Source organism: Microplitis mediator, chromosome 5 (assembly GCF_029852145.1).
Source record: "Microplitis mediator isolate UGA2020A chromosome 5, iyMicMedi2.1, whole genome shotgun sequence".
Taxonomy (NCBI): Eukaryota; Metazoa; Arthropoda; class Insecta; order Hymenoptera; family Braconidae; genus Microplitis; species Microplitis mediator.
In genome coordinates, this window is record NC_079973.1 from 21,456,574 (window position 1) to 21,477,674 (window position 21,101).

Here is a 21,101-nt window from a genome sequence, read left to right on the forward strand (position 1 = left end):
AATTTCTTTAGCTGTGCTTACTGCAAAAATTAAACGCGAATTTAACAGAATTATTTACTTTATCGAAACTTTTTTGGATCCAAAAAATATTTGTTCAATTGACAAAAAGAAATTAAATTTCTCGGAATAAATACTATTCTTTTAACGCAAAAATTTTCGTATGCTCCAGCTAAGAAAAAAAAGTTGATTAAACCAACAGAAAAATTTCTTGTTACTAGACAACGGCAATGGGAGTAGTTCGGTGCTCGTCACTAGACAGCGCCTACCACTTGTAGTGTCCCTGGTAAGATACTTATTTCAGAAGTTTTATATTCCAAGCTTGAAAGCAGTTTTAGCACCAATATTTATCTGTCATACGACAGAGTGACTAGTGCCTTTTTTGATAGTCAACATTTTTGGAATTTTTTATTATACATAAATGACTCAATATAATTATTTTATTAGTCATTTTATATTGACGGTAATAAATATAATACTAGACAACAAGACTCATTTGTTTTTATTCATTGGCTTTAATATTACTAGTTAAATTACACTGATAAAACGTTATCTTTATAATGAATATATTAATAGAGTTGAGACTTTTTAGTAAGTTCACATTAATATTAAAGATATTTTATTTACAATAAATAAGCGATTTTTCGTACGGAAAAAGTATATATCAGTATATATTCGGGCAAATCTGAATATTTGCCGCATATGTGAGACATTCAGTTTTGCCCGTATCCCGAGTCGAAAAGTTTCAGCATTAATTCAGACTGAATAAACTGCTAACCAACAGTAGAAAAAAATAAAAAGTGGCTATTTATAAATAGTAACTAGTAAATATATATATTGGACTGATTCAAAAAAATCGACTATTTTTTTTTCTTCATTATATCGAAAATATTGTTGGAAATGACGAAAAAAAAAACTGTAAAAGTTTGAGCTGTTAATATTAGTATGAACAGCTGCCGCATCACAATTTTCTATTTCCCATTTAAATAACATGGGGAAATTTATTTTTTAAGCTTTGGAATTTTGTAGCTCACGGTGGGACTAATACTTTTACATGTTCAAGACATAGCCTTACGGGAAATTCGACGCTCTACAAAAAAGGTCTCTTATAATTTTTTGATATTTTTCTTTCTTCAAAAATTATTCGAAGTTAAAGTTAGATTGGTGATAAATTTTTATTGCACGCCTCGAAAGCGAAGCGGCGAGGTTGTGCTTTATAACCGACCTGTCAAGGTCACTTGATTTTTCCTCATTAAATGTATATTTTTAAATTTTTTGACGCAACCATCAACTTTATCGGAAAATTTTATAGGACATTTTTTGTAGAGCATTTCATTTCTTATAACTTATCTCTGAGAAAATTTTCGATATTTCTCACAAGTCGTAAGTTATTAGCAATTAACTGAAAATTTTCTTAACTAATCTAAATTTTGTTGCTTAAAATTAATTATATTAAATTTTTAGTTAATTGCTAATAACTTACGACTTGGGAGAAATATCGAAAATTTTCTCGGAGATAAGTTATAAGAAATAAAATGCTCTACAAAAAATGTCCTATCAAATTTTCTGATAAAGTTGATGGTTGCGTCAAAAAATTTAAAAAATGTAAAAATTTATCGCTAATCTAACTTTAACTTCGAATAACTTTTGAAGAAATAAAAATATCGAAAAATCATAAGAGACCTTTTTTGTAGAGCGTCGAATTTCCCATAAGAATACGTCTTGAACATGTAAAAGTATTAGTCCTACTGTGAGCTACAAAATTCCAAAGCTTAAAATAGCTATTTTCGATACGTAGGATTAAAAAGAGGGTTTGCGGCATGCTTGGATTGGCGACACAAGTCTTGGGTTATGCCGCATTCTCAACGAGAACGAGTACATACATCTTTCTCGCACGAGCGAAGCGAGTGCGAGAGAGATGTAGGTACGAGTTCTCGTTGTGAATGTAACATATCCCTAGACGAGTGTTGACAATACATGCATACCGTATCCCTCTTTTTAATCCTTTGTATCGAACAATATTTTTTATAACGACTGCCTTTAAAGTTTAATCGAGAGGAATTCAATCATTTAAAGAATAAAAAATTACCTTCTAAATATAAACAATTGTACAAGTGTAAATAATAACAATGTATTCATGTTTTATTTTTCAATTGAATTCTATCAATTAGTTTAATAATTTTAGTAATTAAAATCTGTGACTGTTTTTAATAATGTGAAAATTTTTAATGAACGATTAATAATATGATAATAATATTATTTTCACAATACAAACACACAAGTTATGATATTCAATAAGAATAAGAAACATATGATCACTATGCAGGTTTCCAATTGTCGTCTTTCTATCTGCGCATGTGCGAATTTCAGGATAAATGTGACAGTAGGAGTATATGGAGAAAAAAGTATCACTATCTTTTTCTAACTCGAGTGAACGACGGTTGCTTGGTAATTTGTATACATTTCCTATAGGCAATTACTTTTCAGCACAGTAAAATCATGCTGAAAAGTCCAACAGCTGATTTTTCGACATCGTTCTATAGTTTCGTCGAGTTATCGAGAGAAAGACCTATTTTACTCGCGCCACACGACGCTCGAATATTGAACTTTAAAGGCAGCAGTTATAAAAAATAAATTTTCTCATGTTATTTAAACGGGAAATAGAAAATTGCGATGCGGCAGCTGTTAATATTAATACTAAGAGCTCAAACTTTCACAGAATTTTTTTCTCGTCATTTCCAACAACATTTTCGATATAATGAAGAAAAAAAAAATAGTCGATTTTTTTGAATCAGTCTAATATATATATCCCAAATATATACTTTTTTCGTACGGGTTAGCAGACATATTTTTATTAATATTTTTAAACTAATAATATAATACTATGGGTTAATTTTCAAGTCAGATATGACACATTGTGAGTAAATAAATAAATAAATACATAAATAAATAAATAATAGCCATCTTTTTTTTGAGCATGCGCAAATTAAAATTAAGAGCGCTTGCGCCAAAAAAAAAATGCCAGCGAACACGGCCATTGTTTAAATTTAAATTTGAGAAATGTTTAACTCTGTGGGACAGGTTCATAACTTCCCGATTGTTCCAGCTCAGAGAACTCGAAAGCGTTATTAATAATATATTTTTGAGCTCTCCGAGCTCACAAAACTCTTATTTTTTCTTGGAGCAAAAAAAAACATAAGGAAAAAAATTTTTCGTGCAATATTTTTTTTTTGCAGGTAACAAGCCGTCGTCTATTGATAAAAAGCAGGTTAAAAAGACTGCAAGGTCGTAATTATCTTTATCAATGGTCGCTTGCTTGTTTATCAGTGTACATATATGCATATCATTTTATTCTAATGCTTTTCATACTGTTCTTATAAAAAACTATCATAACTGTTTGAAGCAATTATCAACTCGATGTCATTTTTATCGTTATATTTTTTGCAACAATTACAAACAAAGTTTCCTATGGAATATACATATATACCACCGACGTCATTAATACACTTTCAATAGTTGAATATATAAGGAGGAAATATTTCCTATGTATTTCATAATTTCACTATTCGTCTAAAGAACAGGTACGTTTTGCTCTAATATCAGTTTAAATGAATTTTTTAGTTCAAATACGACGTCACGATAATTTTAATTTGCAACTCCAATAAATAAAAATTATTTTGTCCACAAGTTCATTGTTTATTTCATTTTTTGTTACAGTTTCTTACCGATTCAGCTGAACCATGATGAAAAGTGTCTTGTTGATTTTAATGATTGGATCATTAATTGTTGCAACTATGGGCTGTCAAAGTGGAGAGGGTACATGGGTAAGAATCGAATGACAACGTACTCAATACACTGTAAAAAAATTTTAGACTGGACATTCGACGTATGACGAATGAATCCGGAGCGAACTCGGAATGGATGGTTTTTTATTTATTTAATCTCTTCGATTGAATTTCACTCCGAAGGGGAGTATCTGAGTGATTCTAAAGTTAGTAGACAGTTAACAATTTTTGGATTTTTTTCCACCAAATCAATTACGAAAAAAATAAAAAATAGAAAAAATGCATATGTAGAAAATTTAAAAAGCTATGGGGGAAGGTAGCCTAAAGCGGGTATGTTAACGTTAAGAGCCGAGAAAATCTAGTATTTGTATGATAACAATAGTGATTTATTTTTTTTTTTATAGAGGACTTATCGAACTTTAAAATCTATAAGCAATATTGTTTAAATTTGTATTAATTTATGATTTATTATTAAAATTAAGAAACACTCCCAAAAACCGCTTTGCCCTGGGGGGGGGGGGGGGGCTAAAGCGGGTAATCCGTTCGGGCAAAGCGGGTTGGCACTACAATTAAGGAAAGTATGCTTATTTTAGATATTTAAATAATAATTTTAGTTTCATTTAATCAGTCTTTAACAACTTAAACGACAAACTTATTAAATATAGCAATACTTCAATATAAATGACTATTTAATCGGTAACTTGTAATTAAATTTTTTTGTTAATTATATAAATAATAATATTCGACTAATTATTCAGTCTTTTGCAGATTTTGGTGTATTACTGTACAGTTCGCACCAAGTATCGGTAAAAAATAATTTTAGACTATTTTAATTAGTCTTTAGCAGTTTTTGCCCTACCCGCTTTGCCCGAGAACACGTTTTTTATCCAAGTGATACTAAACTCAAATAATTCAAAACAAAACGCTAATATTTTTCCCTCAATTTTAACTTAAATAGGCTCAAAATAATAGAAAATTATCAACGATATAATAAGTGTATTCGTTTTTGAATAATCAGAAAATATATACCTTTAATTTTTTTAAGAAATGATTAATTTTTTTTTAATTGCGTGTAATTAAGCCATACCGCTTCATTAATGCTCGTTTGGGACTGAGCGAAACTCGGCAGTACTCGGATAACCTCGACATATGCATACCTTGTCCCTTGCGTTTCATGCGTAGGCGTACAAGCGCCTACCCGCTTTAGACGGGGTACCCGCCTTGGGCCACCTTCCCCTAGGTGCAATTTTTTGAAATTTCTTTTTCTAATATAGTAGTAATGTAGATTTTCGTTTATAAAAAAATCAAAAAAGTACTAAGCCTCGGCTAACTTCAGCTTTATTAGAGGCCTTTTTTGTAGAGCGTATAATTTTCTACAAAAATATGGGTCTCTCATCTCTGTAAATTAACTTCCTTAGAAGAAAAAAAATTAAATGTAAAACGCATCAAAACCCCATGTTATTCGAATGAAAAATGTATTGTTTTTGTGGCACGGTTTTATATGAATAACGGCTTATATGGGTCTGATAATTTTTTTTAGCTCATAAACGAAAAATTTAAGAGGCGTTGCTAAACAAAAACCAAGTTGGTAAATAACGGACACCCTAATAAATACTTTTTTCTGCGTGAAAAGTGTTTTTTTTTCAAAAGGCTTGAACTTTAGTTGACGTCAGCTAACTTCAGTATCACAGAGTGAATTCAGATTGAAGTAAAATAACTTTTTGCAGTGTATGTACTCAGTTATTAAAAAAAGTTGTTATAATTATAAAATTTAAATTTTTGCATCACAGTGCCATCCGATCGAAAGGTATCCTTGCTGTGACCCATGGTCGTGCAGTAATGGCCCGTTCAAGCAAGGAAAATGCGAAATTCTGAAATATAGGAACGGAAAATGATCAAAGAATTCAAATAAATAAACCTTTTGACAGTTACCCTATCATTGGCAAAAAATTATTATTTTCAAAACATCGCCATTATTCGAATGCAAACAATTCCTTGGTTATTTATTTATCATGTTAAAAAATTCAAATAATTATTATTCACAGTTTGGTTATTATAAATACTTATTATTAAAATTATCAATGTATCTATTGGTCAATAAAAATTATTTTAATCGAAAAATTCGATCTGTTTTCAATTAAACAAAAATTCATTTTTAAATCATTTCTGCCCGGGTCGAAAAAAAATCTTAATTATGACTTAAAATTTAAGTCAAAATTCTTCAAATTTAACTAAGTTAATTTTTTTAGTCAGTGTAAAATTTCCATAACATTTGACTTAGATTGGACTTTTTGTGGCTTAGTTAGGATCGATTTAAGACAAAAAAAAAGTCACATTCAAGTCAGAATTGCGTCGATTTAAATACATTTTACTTAGATTTAAGTTAAAAAATCTGTCTATCGGTTGATCCTGCGGGCCAGCCCCAAAACTTCCCGCTGTTTTCGAGCTCCTCGAGCTCTTTTTTTTTTCGAAAATCGTCGATTTTCTTAGCGGGAAGTTAAAAATTATTTAATGTTGATTGACTTATGGGGTTTCTCAACCAAACGGAAAAAAAAGTTATAAAATCATTGTTTTTTTAAATGTTTCCACTCAAATCATTTATTACACTGATAAAATGAAGTATTAAATATGTATTTGAACTCTGAAACTCAGAAATTACAAAAAATTATAATAAATTCAAACATTTTAATTAGTCATATAACAGTCAACAATAAAACAACATTTGAAATTAATTTCCCAAAAAAGCGCGAATTTTAAATAAAAAAAAAAAAAAATTATTTCTGTAAAACTAACACTGCATATATTTATTTGAGTCATTGACTTATGGGGTTTCTCAATTAAATTAAATTGCTGTAACCCGTTAATTTTTTTTTTAAACGTTGAATTGATGCATATATTGATTAATTTCTATGGAGGGACATCCAAAGAACCCAAAAATGCAAAAAAATCCAATTTCGTAAACAACATGACTTATGGGGTTTCTCAAATAAACGATTCACATAGTGTTACAACTTAAATCCACATGATCACATTAGTTACTCAGCATTTTTTTTCCCTATCATTTACATTGATATCAAAGTTTTATTGATACTTTCATTCTTAGTGGGAAATAAGGACTCAATTTCTTGTAGACTATTTTTTATTTCATCGCCAACGTTTCGTCAGTAATTCCTGACTTCTTCAGGGCTCTAAAATGAGGAATACATAACATTAAATTAACAATATATATAAACGTCAAATAATAAATACAATACTTATATCTCAGTCAATACATAAACAATAATTAACTCCAATGAAATCTAACCTATAAAAATTATTAATTTCAACAAACGTTTTTTAAATACTAACCAAAATTTCCCACTAAGAATTAAAGTATTAATAAAACAAGGACATATAAATCATGAGTTTTATTAATATTTCTTCTATACTTGAAGTGTTTTCATTAAAACAATTATTAAAACTCAGTTTCTTTTTTTTTTTTGATAATCCATTTTGCATGAGCATTATTATTACATATGAAATGCATATTCATAAACCAAATATAAATTTACCTCTGATCGTATCCCAAACAGGATTTCGATTTCTCCTCAATCTATTTTTGCCGGCTGACCGAGTAGATGATGTCCAAGTGAGCATTGAAGTTGAATCCCATGCTGCTGGAATACAATTTCTCGGTCTCAATCCACGCGTTAATGTATCATGTATCTCCATTATTTCCCGATGCAATTGCTTTTGATGTTCATCTATTATTCCGCGCTGACGAGAGTTCGGTGATAAACGTGATAATGACGTTTCCATTAATTCAACGTCCGATCTGTGCGTTAAATATTAAAATTAATTCAGATTTGTATTTGTCGCATTTTTTTAAATAGCCACCAAACACATTAACTAGTGTGCTATATACGGAGAGATGTAATGCGAAGATCGGATGGTCAAGGTATGGAAAGCCCTCGTAAATCCTAAGCGGATCACTAATAGAAATGGTATTAGCTAAATCAGCTATTTACACAATCGCGGTAATTTCCGATAAGAACGTCCTTTAATTCCCGCCAATGGTTTTAAATAAATTTTATAATTGATCTGGTTCAGTTGACCATATTATCAAACATTTTGTGGAATACCGTCTGCTTGATCATTTGATCATTTTTAATTATATAACAGTTAATTGATACAATTGTTCAATGTTTTATATGCTAATGACGTTACATAAATTTCCCGTTTCGTCATCATTCGGTTAAAGATCAACCGGAAAAATTAATTAATATGTTTAATAAATTACGTAAACTTTCAATTCATTAACGTTAATTCAAGTTATGTATTCACTTTTATTAGATAGAAAAAATATGAATCATAAGAAAAATTAAAAGTCAACTATTGATTATTTTGAAAGTTATCGGTTTTTTTAGAAATGGTGTTGAGTTTATATTTAATTCATGACTTGATATATAATTCATATAAAATCTATATACGATGAACGATCGCATATAAATTTATTCTTCAATAAAATGAATTTATTTATTCAAATAATTATGTAATTTCATTATATTTTCTTTGAATAATTTTTCAAATATTTGATTGTTAACATGGTCAGACCGAATGATAATTTAATGCATTCCATTTTTAAGTTAATCACATATGATAATATAAAAAACTATATTTAGTGTTTTATATGACTCCTTCTTACACTTAAAAAACACTTTGTTCTTTCGAATAGATTTATTTGAAACTATTGAGAAGTATAAATTGATTCATTTAGAACAAATATTTATTTTTTTCAGTGTAGTATAGTTAAAACGGTGACACGCTTAGATATCCGTGGACAAAATATACGCGACAAAATATCCATCAGGCAAAATATACGCGGACAAAAAATCTGTAGCCAAAATATCCGTATAACAATTCAATCGATTAAATATTTGCCGATAAAAATAAATACCATATGACTTATTATTATAATCATATGTGTTGTCGCGTTAAGTATTTGATGAATTAAATGATAAATGTTTCGAAAAATTGGATTTTAATAACTTTCTTTGACTGTTATTTTAACTATGAAAAGTTTCATATGATGAATTCATCCCTCTATTACGTCAATTTTTAGGATATTCTGTCCGTAGATATTTTATTCATCGGATATTATTTCCGCGGATACTTTGTCGCGGGTATTTTGTCCGCGGATATGTTGTTACGCAACCGTTGAAACTGATGGATCAAAAATCAAGTGTTTTCAATCCCGGAAATTACACACCGAGTTTTCTACCCCCTCATCTATTGACGAAGGAAAAACTCTTGCAGTGAATTTTAATGTTATATTTGATCGTTGAGGAGTAGGGGAGGGTGGGGCAGAGCGGCCCCCCTGAAATTTTGACCAAAAAAAAAATTTTTTTTTTTTCGACTAATTACTATAAATCCGATATGTTTGCGCATTTTTACCCCCAACGCATGACATTTGGGGCAAAATGGACAAGCCCAAAATTTTGAAAAAGTGATTTTTTCATATTTTTATCGTCAAATTAATGAAAAATTAGTATAATTCCACATTTCTAGCCCTACGCATAACACCTGGGCAAAATGGACCAGCCGAAACTTCCGAAAAAATTATTTTTTCATATTTTTCGGCCGTTTCTCTATGTAAGAGGCAAATTTGGTCACTAAAAATTTATAAAAATTAAATTTTTTTTTTTTAGTTGATAAATTTTTGAAATAAAGTAAAATTATAGAATTGATTTTTTTTTTTTATTAAATAACAATTAGTAATTAAGGTAATCGAGAGTGAACGATTTTTTACGCTTTAAAAAATTTTTTTCGAGTAATATAAAACCAAAAATAGTTGTCAAGAGAAAGAAATACATTCTTAATGATGAAAACAATTTAAAAAAAAAAAAAACGAAAAAAAAAATTTTTTTTATCACTTTTTGAAGGGGGGCCACTCTGCCCCACAAAAAAAAAAAAAAATTTTCAGAATTTTGGCAAAATGTCCATAAATTTGTTCGAAATAGGACAAAAGTAAAGTGATCTTATGGTTGAAAGCCACAAAAAATAATAATTGGCTTAGGGGGGCCGCTCTGCCCCACCCTCCCCCATGTGGTTACGAATGCATATAAATATAAAACATTTAATGCATATAAGTATAGACATATTTATTAGATAGTACGTACAGTAGTTTTATTTAAAATATCTACGAATAGCTATTGATGTCAACAGAAAATATATATCTACATTTTTTTTTAAAGCAAAGTCTTGTATTAACTTTTGATCATAGCCTATAAAAAAAAAACTTTTCATAGATAATTGAGTATTTTGAAACATATATGAGTAGCCATACTAGTACTGTGGTTGATGTATTATAGATGGATATGGAAAGAGAAATTCAACGAAGTGAAAAGAAATGCCACCAAAGAGAGTTGCAATCGCACAAATTCACTCATACGTGTACTCAACATGATTACATTGAACTGAACACTGCGGACAAAGCGTACTCGTGCTACTCGTACCCGCACACCCATCAATTATTGCTCGTCAGGGGTTTCTCTATTTTATACCACCCGGATATTAAACCATAAAGGAACCATTTTGTGACCACATTCATCTCGAAATTTTCAGTCTGATTGATTAAACGTCTTAATACACGAGGATTTTATCGTAAAACTATTTATTACTGCTGTAAAAAAAACCTCATTTATGACGTTCAATAAACCTAAGAAATATGAATAAAAGTGCTAAGTTGCATTTAATACAACTTTAAGGAGTAACATTAAATTTTTTAATAGTTTCATCTAAGATTACAAGATATAAAAAAAAACTTTAAAATCCGATTATTGGAAAATTTTTACTATTATTAAAATTTTTATCTGAGTTATTTATTTTTTAGTACGAAAATTTTTTTTATTTAAATGTATATCAAGTGTTTGCTTTTAAAACCAGACTCTGGTTTTAAAATAAATAAAAAGTTTATTGTAAACAAATCTCAATATAATAATCGATAAATTTTTATTGAAATTTCTGTTATAAGGGAGACCGAGGCAAGGTGGCCCTTGTAAGCCGATATTAACTTTTCGTAGCTTTTGAGCATTGCACAGTAAAAAATATTGTGTATTTGTGTCGAAAACGTTCTGTGTTAAAAATTGTAGTGTGTTAAACTAACACAAAGTTTGTGTCACTTTATTCTGTAACATAAAAAATGTGTTATACACTCTTTATTAACACATTTTGTGTGTTACTGTGGAATTCTTTGCGCCCTCTTGTGGCAATATTTCAACATAATCTTTGTGTTAAAAAGGGGCTACACAAAGTTTGTATTGAAATTTCAACACAAATTTCGTGTCAACCGTTTTTAACACACAAACTGTGTTGATTTTACACAATATTTTTTACTGTGTGGGTATAAGTGGTTCTAATTTATCTCTAACAAATTCATCATAATTTTGTTATAATTTAAGAAAAAACGAATTGTATCTCGGGACTAGATGGATCCCCTCCAAAAAATGATAAAAAAAAATTGTTTTTTAAATAAATGCATTGAATTTACACTCGATTATTTATCTCGATTTGTGTGACAAAATAAATTTAAATTTCCGGCTAGATTCCTCTAAAATTTAATTTTTTTGCAAATCTGTTATAAAAAATTTTATTTTAACTAAAAAATATTTTTATTGAAGGAAACTTGTAATTTACATCAAACTCATAAATCTAGATTACCAACAAGAAATTTGGTTTTTTTCAAAATTTTTTAGGGGTCGGTCGTGCCTCGGCCTACTATAACACTAGTGTTTTTTTTTTATATTCCATTAATGATTTTTTATTTAATAAAAAAAAGTGAGATTTATAAATAAAGAAATGTTTTTTAATAGCCAATGAAGTACATCAATATAACCATAACAGTAACGATAACTATAACCTTTATAAATTACTGTTACATCACGAGCAGAATTTGTGTGCAGTCATACCGACGCGTACAAGGCATTTTTTCTCATATTAACTCTGACTCTACTCTCCTGTCAATGTAATCTCGAAATATTCTACTGACGCAAACGGGATTTCTGCCAGTCCCTCAGGATTAGTCAATGTGTTTTACTACACATTTATCTATTCTACATACGTTCGTACCATAATTTGCGTTTAAAAATTTCAAGCTACAATAAATACCATTTTTTTAATAATACATGTATTATATAATTTTTTATTACCACTTATCGCGTCAAGTTATATTTTTTGAAAAATAAAACTTTATGAAGAGGATTTCGTAATTATAAAAATACAATAGATGATTTATAAGCTAAAAAAATACTTTACATTAATACTACCTCAATTTCCATCAATATTAATTAATACTCGTTGCTTGTTAAGCTTTAATTAAAAATAAAATCCCCAGCTATATGATCATTATGTACTCGAATTTTAAATTTTAATAATTTATACTTCACCACTGCAACGACATTTTTCATTTAATTCAAACCTTTATGAAGTAAATTAAATACCTATCGACCAAAATAATTAATTCTTTATACATTTTATTAAAATTTGTTGCTTTGATAATTTTATGATATTCCTAGTAATTTGCATTAAATTCATTACTATTTTGAAAAATAATTGAGCACGGAGAGAATTTAATTATAATATTTATAATACTAAATTTTTAATTTTAACTGTTTGAAACAGTAGTAAAATTTTTCTAATAATAATTAGTTTTACTATTGAAAATAATAACAGTAACAATTGATGATAGTGACGATAACTATCGAAGATGTTAATTGTAACTATTAAAGATTACATTTGTTACAATTTAAGATGGTAACTGTTACATTCAAGGTTGTAAAAATTCTTAAACAAGAAATAATATATAAATTTAGATCCTTTATTTGTATTCATAATATATGTGTATGTTTGTGTGTGTGAAATTAATCATATACACGGTTGAACAAAGTGAAATTTCCATGTAGACAAGCTTCAGGCTGTAACGCCGATATTTAAATTATTTATTAGTTTAGATAGTAATTATTATTTGGGCTGATGCCCGGGTCAAAAATAAAACTTGATTCAGACTTGCTTCACCTTATTTTCTTTTGAAGTTATCGATTTTCCGACGATTTTTCGAGAAGATCTCGACTTTTTCGACTTAAATAACGACGTATTAAATTTCGACTTATTAAATTTTTTTCAACTTTTTGAACTTTTTTGATCTTAGTTTGAACTTATTCGTCTTTACTTCGAGCACGATAGTCATTCACCTTACTTTTGACTTGCTGAATCAAGTCGAAAAATAGTTATTTATTCGCCTTACTTCCGCCTTAATATATAAAAATTATTTCACCTTAATTTTGACTTTTTCGCCTTATAATTTAAGTCGAATAAGTCTAAATCAAGTCAATTTCGACTTGATTTCAACTTTTTCGTCTTAAATCGTGACTAAGTAAGCCAGTTAAGTCTAAACCAAGGCGAAAACTCAATATATTTTATAACTCCGTAAAAAAAAGTCGAGTTTGTCTTGTGAAAAACGGCTCGAAATTTCGACTTGGTAAACCAAGTCTAAATCAAGTTTTATTTTTGACCCGGGATGATAACTATTACCATCACGTTATTAAAAATTACGATGTTAAATAATTTCATATTTTACCATATATTTGGTAGATACTAAAATTCAGATCGTATATTTAATAATCCAAAAATCAATGAACGGAGTGATTTTTAAAATTAATTCTATACTCCAATACAATAATTTTAGTGAAAATTTCCCTTTTTAAATGAGTGTATTTTTAGTGGCTAAATATAAATAAATATTTACAATTTTAATAAATAAAAATAAAATTAGCATTTTTATTAAAACCTTTTAAAACATTTATAAATAATATATGTATGTAAATGAAATGTATATAGATAGAAAAGTTAGTAAATACATAAAATATTTGAAAATAAAGTATAGATTACCTGGGCGTATACGTTTGCTTCGGGCCGTTTGAAGCACTCAGATCTGGACAGCTAGTTCTTCGCAGACGTCGGGACGCCTCCCTAGATACCCTTTGAACTACATCCAGCATTGCGATTCTCTCTTCATGAGGTAATACAGCCGCAGCCTCTTGAAGTATCTAATTCGAGAAAAAAAAAAAAACACCTAATAAATAAAACAATAAAAAAAACATAAACTATAAAGTAATTTTATTCATCCCAAAATTATTACCTGAGTACACTCGCATTTAAAAAAAAATCAATTTAATTAAGTAAAAAAACAAGCAATACCGAAATTTAATTACTCAAACAACAGCAACAAAAAAAGTGTATATCAAGTTTATTAAAAAATAAATACAAACAATTAACAAAAAAAATTATACGAGTTTTTAGTGGAAAAAAAATGTCATACTTTTATTTTTTTCCATGACACTCAGCGTTAACGACGAGTTATTTTTCATTGTGCAATTTAACGAGTGTTCAGACTAAAGAGTTCGTTAACCTATTTAAATTCGTTGAATGAATTTTTATAGTATTTTACTACCTAACTTTTTTTTCTTTTATTTCAAAGATGTATACCATCATTAAATATGTACATATATGATAAGAATAAAATAACAAAACAACCGATATTTTCAATTATCGGTTATACGATCTATAAACAGATGAAAATAACCATTAATACTATAATTAACTTCATAATATTTTGCAGTATACAAAGAGACTGGCAATTATTGGAAAATTAATTTAAATTGTGGGTATCCAGAATTACGAAAATCAAATTACTATTGGAATTCAATAAAACGTCGTGTTAATACACACACACATACATATATCTATATATATATATATATGTTTTTTTTTAAATAATAAAGTCATCTAAATTATCTAGCATTTCCATAAAATAAAGATAAGTATTTTATATTATGATAATAACATAAAAATAAAGTAGGGGAAGGGAGGGGGGGAGCAAACAGGGTACCCCCAAAATTTTATAAAAAAAACATTTCATTATTTAAACATTCCAAAATCACCTTTGGAAATATAATTGAGCATTATTTTGAATTTTTTTTGTTAAACTTTTTCCAAAATCGATTGTCAGTCGAAAAATATTAATGACTTTTATTTTTCGATAAAAACTTTTTTTCTTTCTTTGCATTCAATAATTGTCTAAAATATAATTTTTCTTTATATAAATTACTTACAAAAAAATTTAATTCAATCAAATTTATTTAATACCTAGAAATCTTTTTATTTACCTTTTTTGGGGGTATCCCATTTTGCCCGCAAAAATGAAAATTTTTTTTTAATTGCAACTAAAAATTTTTTCTATTTATTTTGGATATAATTGAGAAAAAAAATATTTAGCCTAATTGGGTCCTCAAAAACTTAATATTTCCTTACGTACCTCTTTTTGCCCCTCCCACCCTTTTTTGAATAAATTTAAAAAAATTTCGATTAAAATCGCATTCGGTGTAGTACTAAAAAATTAAAAAGTATCCCAAAGGAATAAAGGATAACCAGTGAATAGAGCACTCCAGTTTCAGCTCGTAACCGGAAATTACTGAAAATACACTGAAGAAGTCCCACCGGATGACCTATTTGACGGAAGACTGGTGAACTAAACCAACAGTAGATGTAGGTAGTAATACGGTAATAAACCTTTGAGAATATAAACCGCTAACATTATTGAGTCTTTTCATTTGATTCATTCCATAAAATTGATTATTCAATTGCAAATTTAAGGTCATTAAATATACTGACTATTTTATGGTGATACAAATGTATGCATTGGATATATTCGGACCCGTAATATCACTTGGGATAAATAAAATAAATTTTCCAGTTGCAATTCAATTTAATTTATTATACTTTTTTAGATAAAAAAGTAACTTTATTTATTTATTTATAATAGATTTCATTTTTAGATGATTAAAAAATGTTACACGACATTGATTTTCCGCAGGATTAATACTGACGTAACTTTTAATTGGTATGAGTATAACTTCATAACTGAAAAAAGCAATTTATAAATAAATATGAAAAATATATATTTTTATCATATAAATAAATATTTTTTTACAATCAACATGAGTTCGGTTTTAGTGAATTTCATTGAATTAAAAAAAATATACGATATTTGTGTTGCTGCAACGAACAAATAAACTCTAAAAAAATTGCCAAATTTTTTTTTATTGCAGTAAATTAATTAATTTAAAAAAAATTTATATATTTTTTTAGATGTAAGTAAATATAGTAAAGTGCAAATAAAACACTAGAAAACCTGTAGTTTAAATAAAGTAAATACTGCTGTAAGGTAAGTTAATATTTAATCAGGTCTTGAAAGTATGTCGTAAGATTTGTCTATAAAAATAAAACTTTATCATAGTAGATAGATAGATGCTCACTTAGCATATCTCACTATTATCTTTACCCTGTTAATACTCTCCTCTATCGTCTTGTTCTTGTTAATTTAAATTTTTATCTTTAACTTAATCATCATTTAGTTCTTCATCTTTCACATCCGACAAGTTTAAATTCTTACTTCCTTCCGGCGTTTCGTGGCATTTTAGCTTTCTCACTTTTGCACGTATTATCGCATTGCAAAAGGTAAAAAATAATAGATGGCTAGTGAGGTTGGTAAGGTTCATGCCCCGTCTCCTCGGTGTCCACGAATGCCGAGCACGTTGCCGTCTAAACTCTAAACTACCCCACTCCAGAAAATGTAATTGTGATTCTCGAGTTTCTCAAGTCGCTTTACACTGACCCCTGTGGGAGATTCCACCCAATACTAGTGCAGAGCAGCTACACACTTGTATAGTGCTAACCCTCTTTCTCAGGCACTCTCTTCTCCTACTTTCGTGGAAAGTTTATCGTGCCTTCAGCACTGAATCCGAATCTCTAAATAAACCAGAGAAAAGGTCGGATCCTTTTTACGGATTTTTATCAACTTTTTTTTCATGCCCATTTACCCGCTTTTCTTGTATATCTATATATTTCTATATGCTTATACACTATTATTCACGTACACATCATATTTTCATTTCACGTATAACTCCTTCACGAATCGTTTACTTTATAAAATACACATATACTTCTCTATATCAATTTTCCCTCTTTCATTTTTTATTTTTACACTCAACGAACTAAAAAAGAAAAAAACAATAAAGTAAAATGGACTACCACAAAGTCCATTACACTAGACATTTTTTTTTATAAACCAATTTCATGGTTTTGTGTTAACGATATATTACACGAGAGCTTGAGGGCTTGATGACAGATATCAGTGAACAATAGTCATGCGCTTTAACTGGTCTATCAAAGTTTCAGAGTAGATACTGTTTCAAATACATAATACTTTGTAACTAAATATAAATCCATGATGTATATACGTTCAGAAATTTCCCGTTTGCGCGTTTACTTTGATATGGATCTTCGAAAACAAGTTAAATGTGAGTTGATACTCACGATTTTATTAAGGGTGTAATTATTTTTTCACCATACCGGCACTGAAAATTTGCATTCCTGCCCTGTTTAGAAGAAAGGAAGTCGTTCTGTTCTTTAATGAGAAAACAAATAACAAAAGTTTGGTAAATCCAAAAGTGCACGACTCTTAATGCTCATTTGCAAAAAAAAAAGAAAAATGTACGATAAAAGTTTCAAGGACAATTTTTTTTTTCTTTTCTATTACACTAGACATTCAAATTTCGCTCCAAAAAATAGTCAGATGTATTTTTTCGCGCAGGCGCGACTGGTGTGACGAAATTATATGTGAAAAACATCTATAGATATACAAAATTAGTTAAGTTCTTTTTATTAATTATAATTAAACGGGGCCAAATTTGATGGCCATTCATTACACACTTCTTCTTCGGCCCTGAAAGAATCTTTTAAAAAAAAAGTGATCCAAATATTGGCTTTTTTCTCAAGTTTTTGTGTTTACGGGTTACGGACACATTTTCTACTGCTTGACCGGAAAATTTTTTTTTACATTTTGATATTTTTTCAGTTATTTAATACATCAAATTGGTATTTATAAGTAACAAAGTTAATCCTTATTCAATTTTCTATCCGATGATGTATAACTCGGTTAAGCTCCGTGAACTAACAAGAGTAAAACAGTAAAAACAGTAGCGAAAAATAGGCAAACTGAATCGTTCGATCGTAAAGCACACTCTAATGCTTCGCATTAAGAGTCGTGCAAAATTAGCGCAAGCGCTATTCTTCCCACAAAGAGAGGCAAAAATTTAAACTTTCAGGTGCAGGTCAGGGGAAAAATCGCACACACCACAGAGGAAAGTAGGACGTCTCGAACCGCGTGTTTGCCAATCATACACACAGGTTGGAATGTCCTACTTTCCTCCCTTGGTGTATAATATACTATTAAATTCTCCTTTTTTCAATAAGCTTTAATTTGACGACCGTCATTTAATTTTACTGTTTAAAATTTTTATTTTAATCAAAAATTTAAAAAAAAACAGTTAAATTTTTTTAGGAGGTAACACTGCTCACATTTTGAACTGTTAGTTGTTTATAGCTCAGTCATATTGACATCGCGTACTTATCTGGGAGGTCGAAAAAATTCAAATAGAGAAAAAAATTCCCGCTATTGACATTTTTGCCTTCGGCCTTCTAGTGTTGCACAATCAATAAATTTATAAAAAGTGAGTTTCTAATGGCTGAAATTTTTCTTCTAGCTAATATATAATAAAAAAAAATAGAAAGAAGAAAATAAGTATATAAAGTTATAACACAGCTGAAGTACATTATGGCAACTGTCGAAGAACAACATTTACAAGCTTTCTTCACTCTTGTTATATAGAGAGCTTATATCAAACACATTACCAGAAAACTCTCGCTCTAAAACTGTACAGTATGAAGTAATGTAATGGCAGTATTTGAAATATCCAAGTCATACGGGAAGACAAACTTATAAAGATAAAAATAAATAATGATTTTTTGTTTTTAAATTCTATAGTTTTTAGAATTGTAATGCATTGCACAAGAAATGAAAAATATAAATAAATATAAAATACCACGGAGAAATGGAATTTTTGAGTTTTATGTTTCCTTTAGTCTGACCTCTGGCTCGTGCGGCTTTTATGTTATCCGATTGTAGCGGTAGTTGTTTGCTAACAAACATCGTCTATTGACTTACCGTTCCTATTATTGTTATTATTATTATTATATACAAGAATACCTATCGTACTTGCTACTCGCCATGTTACGACTTTGAACCAGTTTATTTATTTATTTTTTTTTTTTTATGTAACTGATATTGTTTTTGAGTGCAACGCATGTAAAGTTAGCAAACTTTTAACTACAGCGTACGCTTTGTTATTTTTTATTGCCATTGTTATTATTTTAAGTACCTGCAGTGAGTAATTTGAAATAGAGAATTTTTTTTCATTTGAAGAAACAAAAAATTAAAAATTACTAATTTGAAAAGTAGAATTACTAAGTTGTTATAAAGAGTAATAACGATAGCTGATTAAATTTTTTATTTTACTTAACGCAGACCAAATTATATGGAGCGAAATACCCAGTCGCCGATCTCTTTAAATTTTCTTACAGTTCTACTTGCGAAATGATTCTAATAATCCACCATCTAGTGGTACTTTTATGAACCAATTAAAAGGAAATTACAATCTTCCATAATCAGATGAAAATAAATATTATGCGGAGTATTAAATATCCTGAATGGGTAAGTACTTAAGGCGAACGGTTTAATGCAGAAAATAACGAGCAACGTGATCTGATCTAAGAATTCTGTATATCTTATTACCTTAATAAAATGACAATAATGTATTTGTTTTTATGATAAAGTATAAGTCATTTTTCATGATAAAAATGGTGACGAGATATTTCTTACTTTATTGACGGATTTGGTTAACTAGTTTCAAGTTAATGTATTGTTTTATTGAAAGGAAAAATTTTGATTTATGTCACACATTTTTTAATAATTCTTGTTTGCAATTATTTAAAAATATAATATTTTCTTTAATTAATCCAATTTTTTTTTAACACGAAAAAAATTTTAACTTCCTGCTGAAAAAATTAAGTTTTCAAAAAATAGAAAAATTGTTCAGTTCGATTTTTAAAAATAATTCAAGTACACGGAAAAAAAGGATTTCTTGGCGCAATAAATTTTTTGAAGTGAATTGAAAACGAAAATTTTATTGGGGTGAGAAAAAATTTTTTTAGACGGGAAAAATTTTCTTGCGCCAAAAAATTATTTCTAGTCAAGAAAATTTTTGTCCTTAGCCGATAAAACAAAATTTTTCTGTGTATACACTGTAAAAAATCACCGGGGTAAGTCCAAGCAGTGTAGGTGTTAAAATAACACCACCGCCGGTGTAAATATTTTTTACCGGTGTTAAATAAAATATCCCGGTGTAAAATATGTTACTACAGTTAAACAGTGTTCGCTCGTGTGTGCATGTATATGTGTGTGTGTGTGCACGTGTACGCTCGCGTGTTTGAGTGCGAGTGAAGATATTTTTTGCTTTTTATAGCTTTCCAAAGTTAATACTCTGAGCGAAAGCAGTTTACACCGGTTTAACACCGGCATTGTAACACCGCCGAATTACGCCTCCTACACCAGTGTAATTTCATTTTAACACCGCGCCGAGTTCAAATGAATCCATTTTTAACACCGCTCTTGTTACAGTGTATAAAACGAATAATATATAAAACATGATAAGAAAATATTAAATTTATTGAAGACTGAAATGTCAAAAATAAATATTTCCGGTAGTTTAAACTTTTAAATGGAGCTAAAACTAAGACAATTAAATTTCTTTCACACAATTAAAAAAAAATTAATAAATATTTCAGTCACTCTTTTAAGTGCTCTTAAAATTTCTTAATACAACAAGAAAAATAAGTTTGAGTTCGAATGAGAATTTAAAAAAAAAAAAAACTAAAAATCCATCCGTGAATAATAATTATAATTCAAATAATCAGAAGAGTTGTGAAATTAAATTAGTTCCGTTATATAAACACTCAGCTACACAACACTAGTTAGATCGACAAATAACCGAAACTTTTCTAGCGCTCGTATAAATTACAAGAGCGAGAGCAGAGAAGTTACTACTAACCCCAATATGAGTTTCCCTCGTTCTTAGTTAAACAATTCCGCAAACGGGTAAACTTGTTCAAACCTTTTACAAAATACCCTTCCTTCCTTCCTTTTTTTTCAAAGTATGTTTAAAAAAAAAATCTAGTTAACACATACTCATTATGAGCATACCCTACATCTATTGCTGCTATTTCTTTTCCCCTCCCTCAGGCGTCTTTTAATCTTTCGGATGCAAGCCGTTCTCTGGTAAACTCAGAAAATCGGTTTAGTCTTCACAAGATTTTTTTATTTTATGT

The 21,101-nt window shown here is 29.0% G+C and overlaps 1 protein-coding gene and 1 long non-coding RNA gene across 10 annotated transcripts in view; one reads left to right on the forward strand and one right to left on the reverse strand.

Moving 5' to 3' along the window:
* Positions 1-5,903, forward strand: part of LOC130667874 (uncharacterized) — a 268,882-nt gene extending 262,979 nt beyond the window's left edge. For 5 of the 6 annotated variants that reach the window (XR_008989912.1, XR_008989914.1, XR_008989913.1 and 2 more), the window contains 2 exons: positions 3,715-3,821; positions 5,573-5,903. This is a non-coding gene — a long non-coding RNA (uncharacterized LOC130667874). Of the gene's footprint in view, positions 1-573; positions 589-3,233; positions 3,579-3,714; positions 3,822-5,572 lie in introns of those variants that run through there. The other variant, XR_008989910.1, reaches the window with a different exon arrangement.
* Positions 1-21,101, reverse strand: part of LOC130667864 (uncharacterized) — a 49,404-nt gene that overhangs the window by 2,398 nt on the left and 25,905 nt on the right. For 3 of the 4 annotated variants that reach the window (XM_057469742.1, XM_057469741.1, XM_057469740.1), the window contains 2 exons: positions 13,707-13,864; positions 7,334-7,596 (listed from right to left, as the gene is read on the reverse strand). In XM_057469742.1, coding sequence (XP_057325725.1) covers positions 7,334-7,596; positions 13,707-13,864 — 421 coding nt within the window. Of the gene's footprint in view, positions 1-6,064; positions 6,971-7,333; positions 7,597-13,706; positions 13,865-21,101 lie in introns of those variants that run through there. The other variant, XM_057469743.1, reaches the window with a different exon arrangement.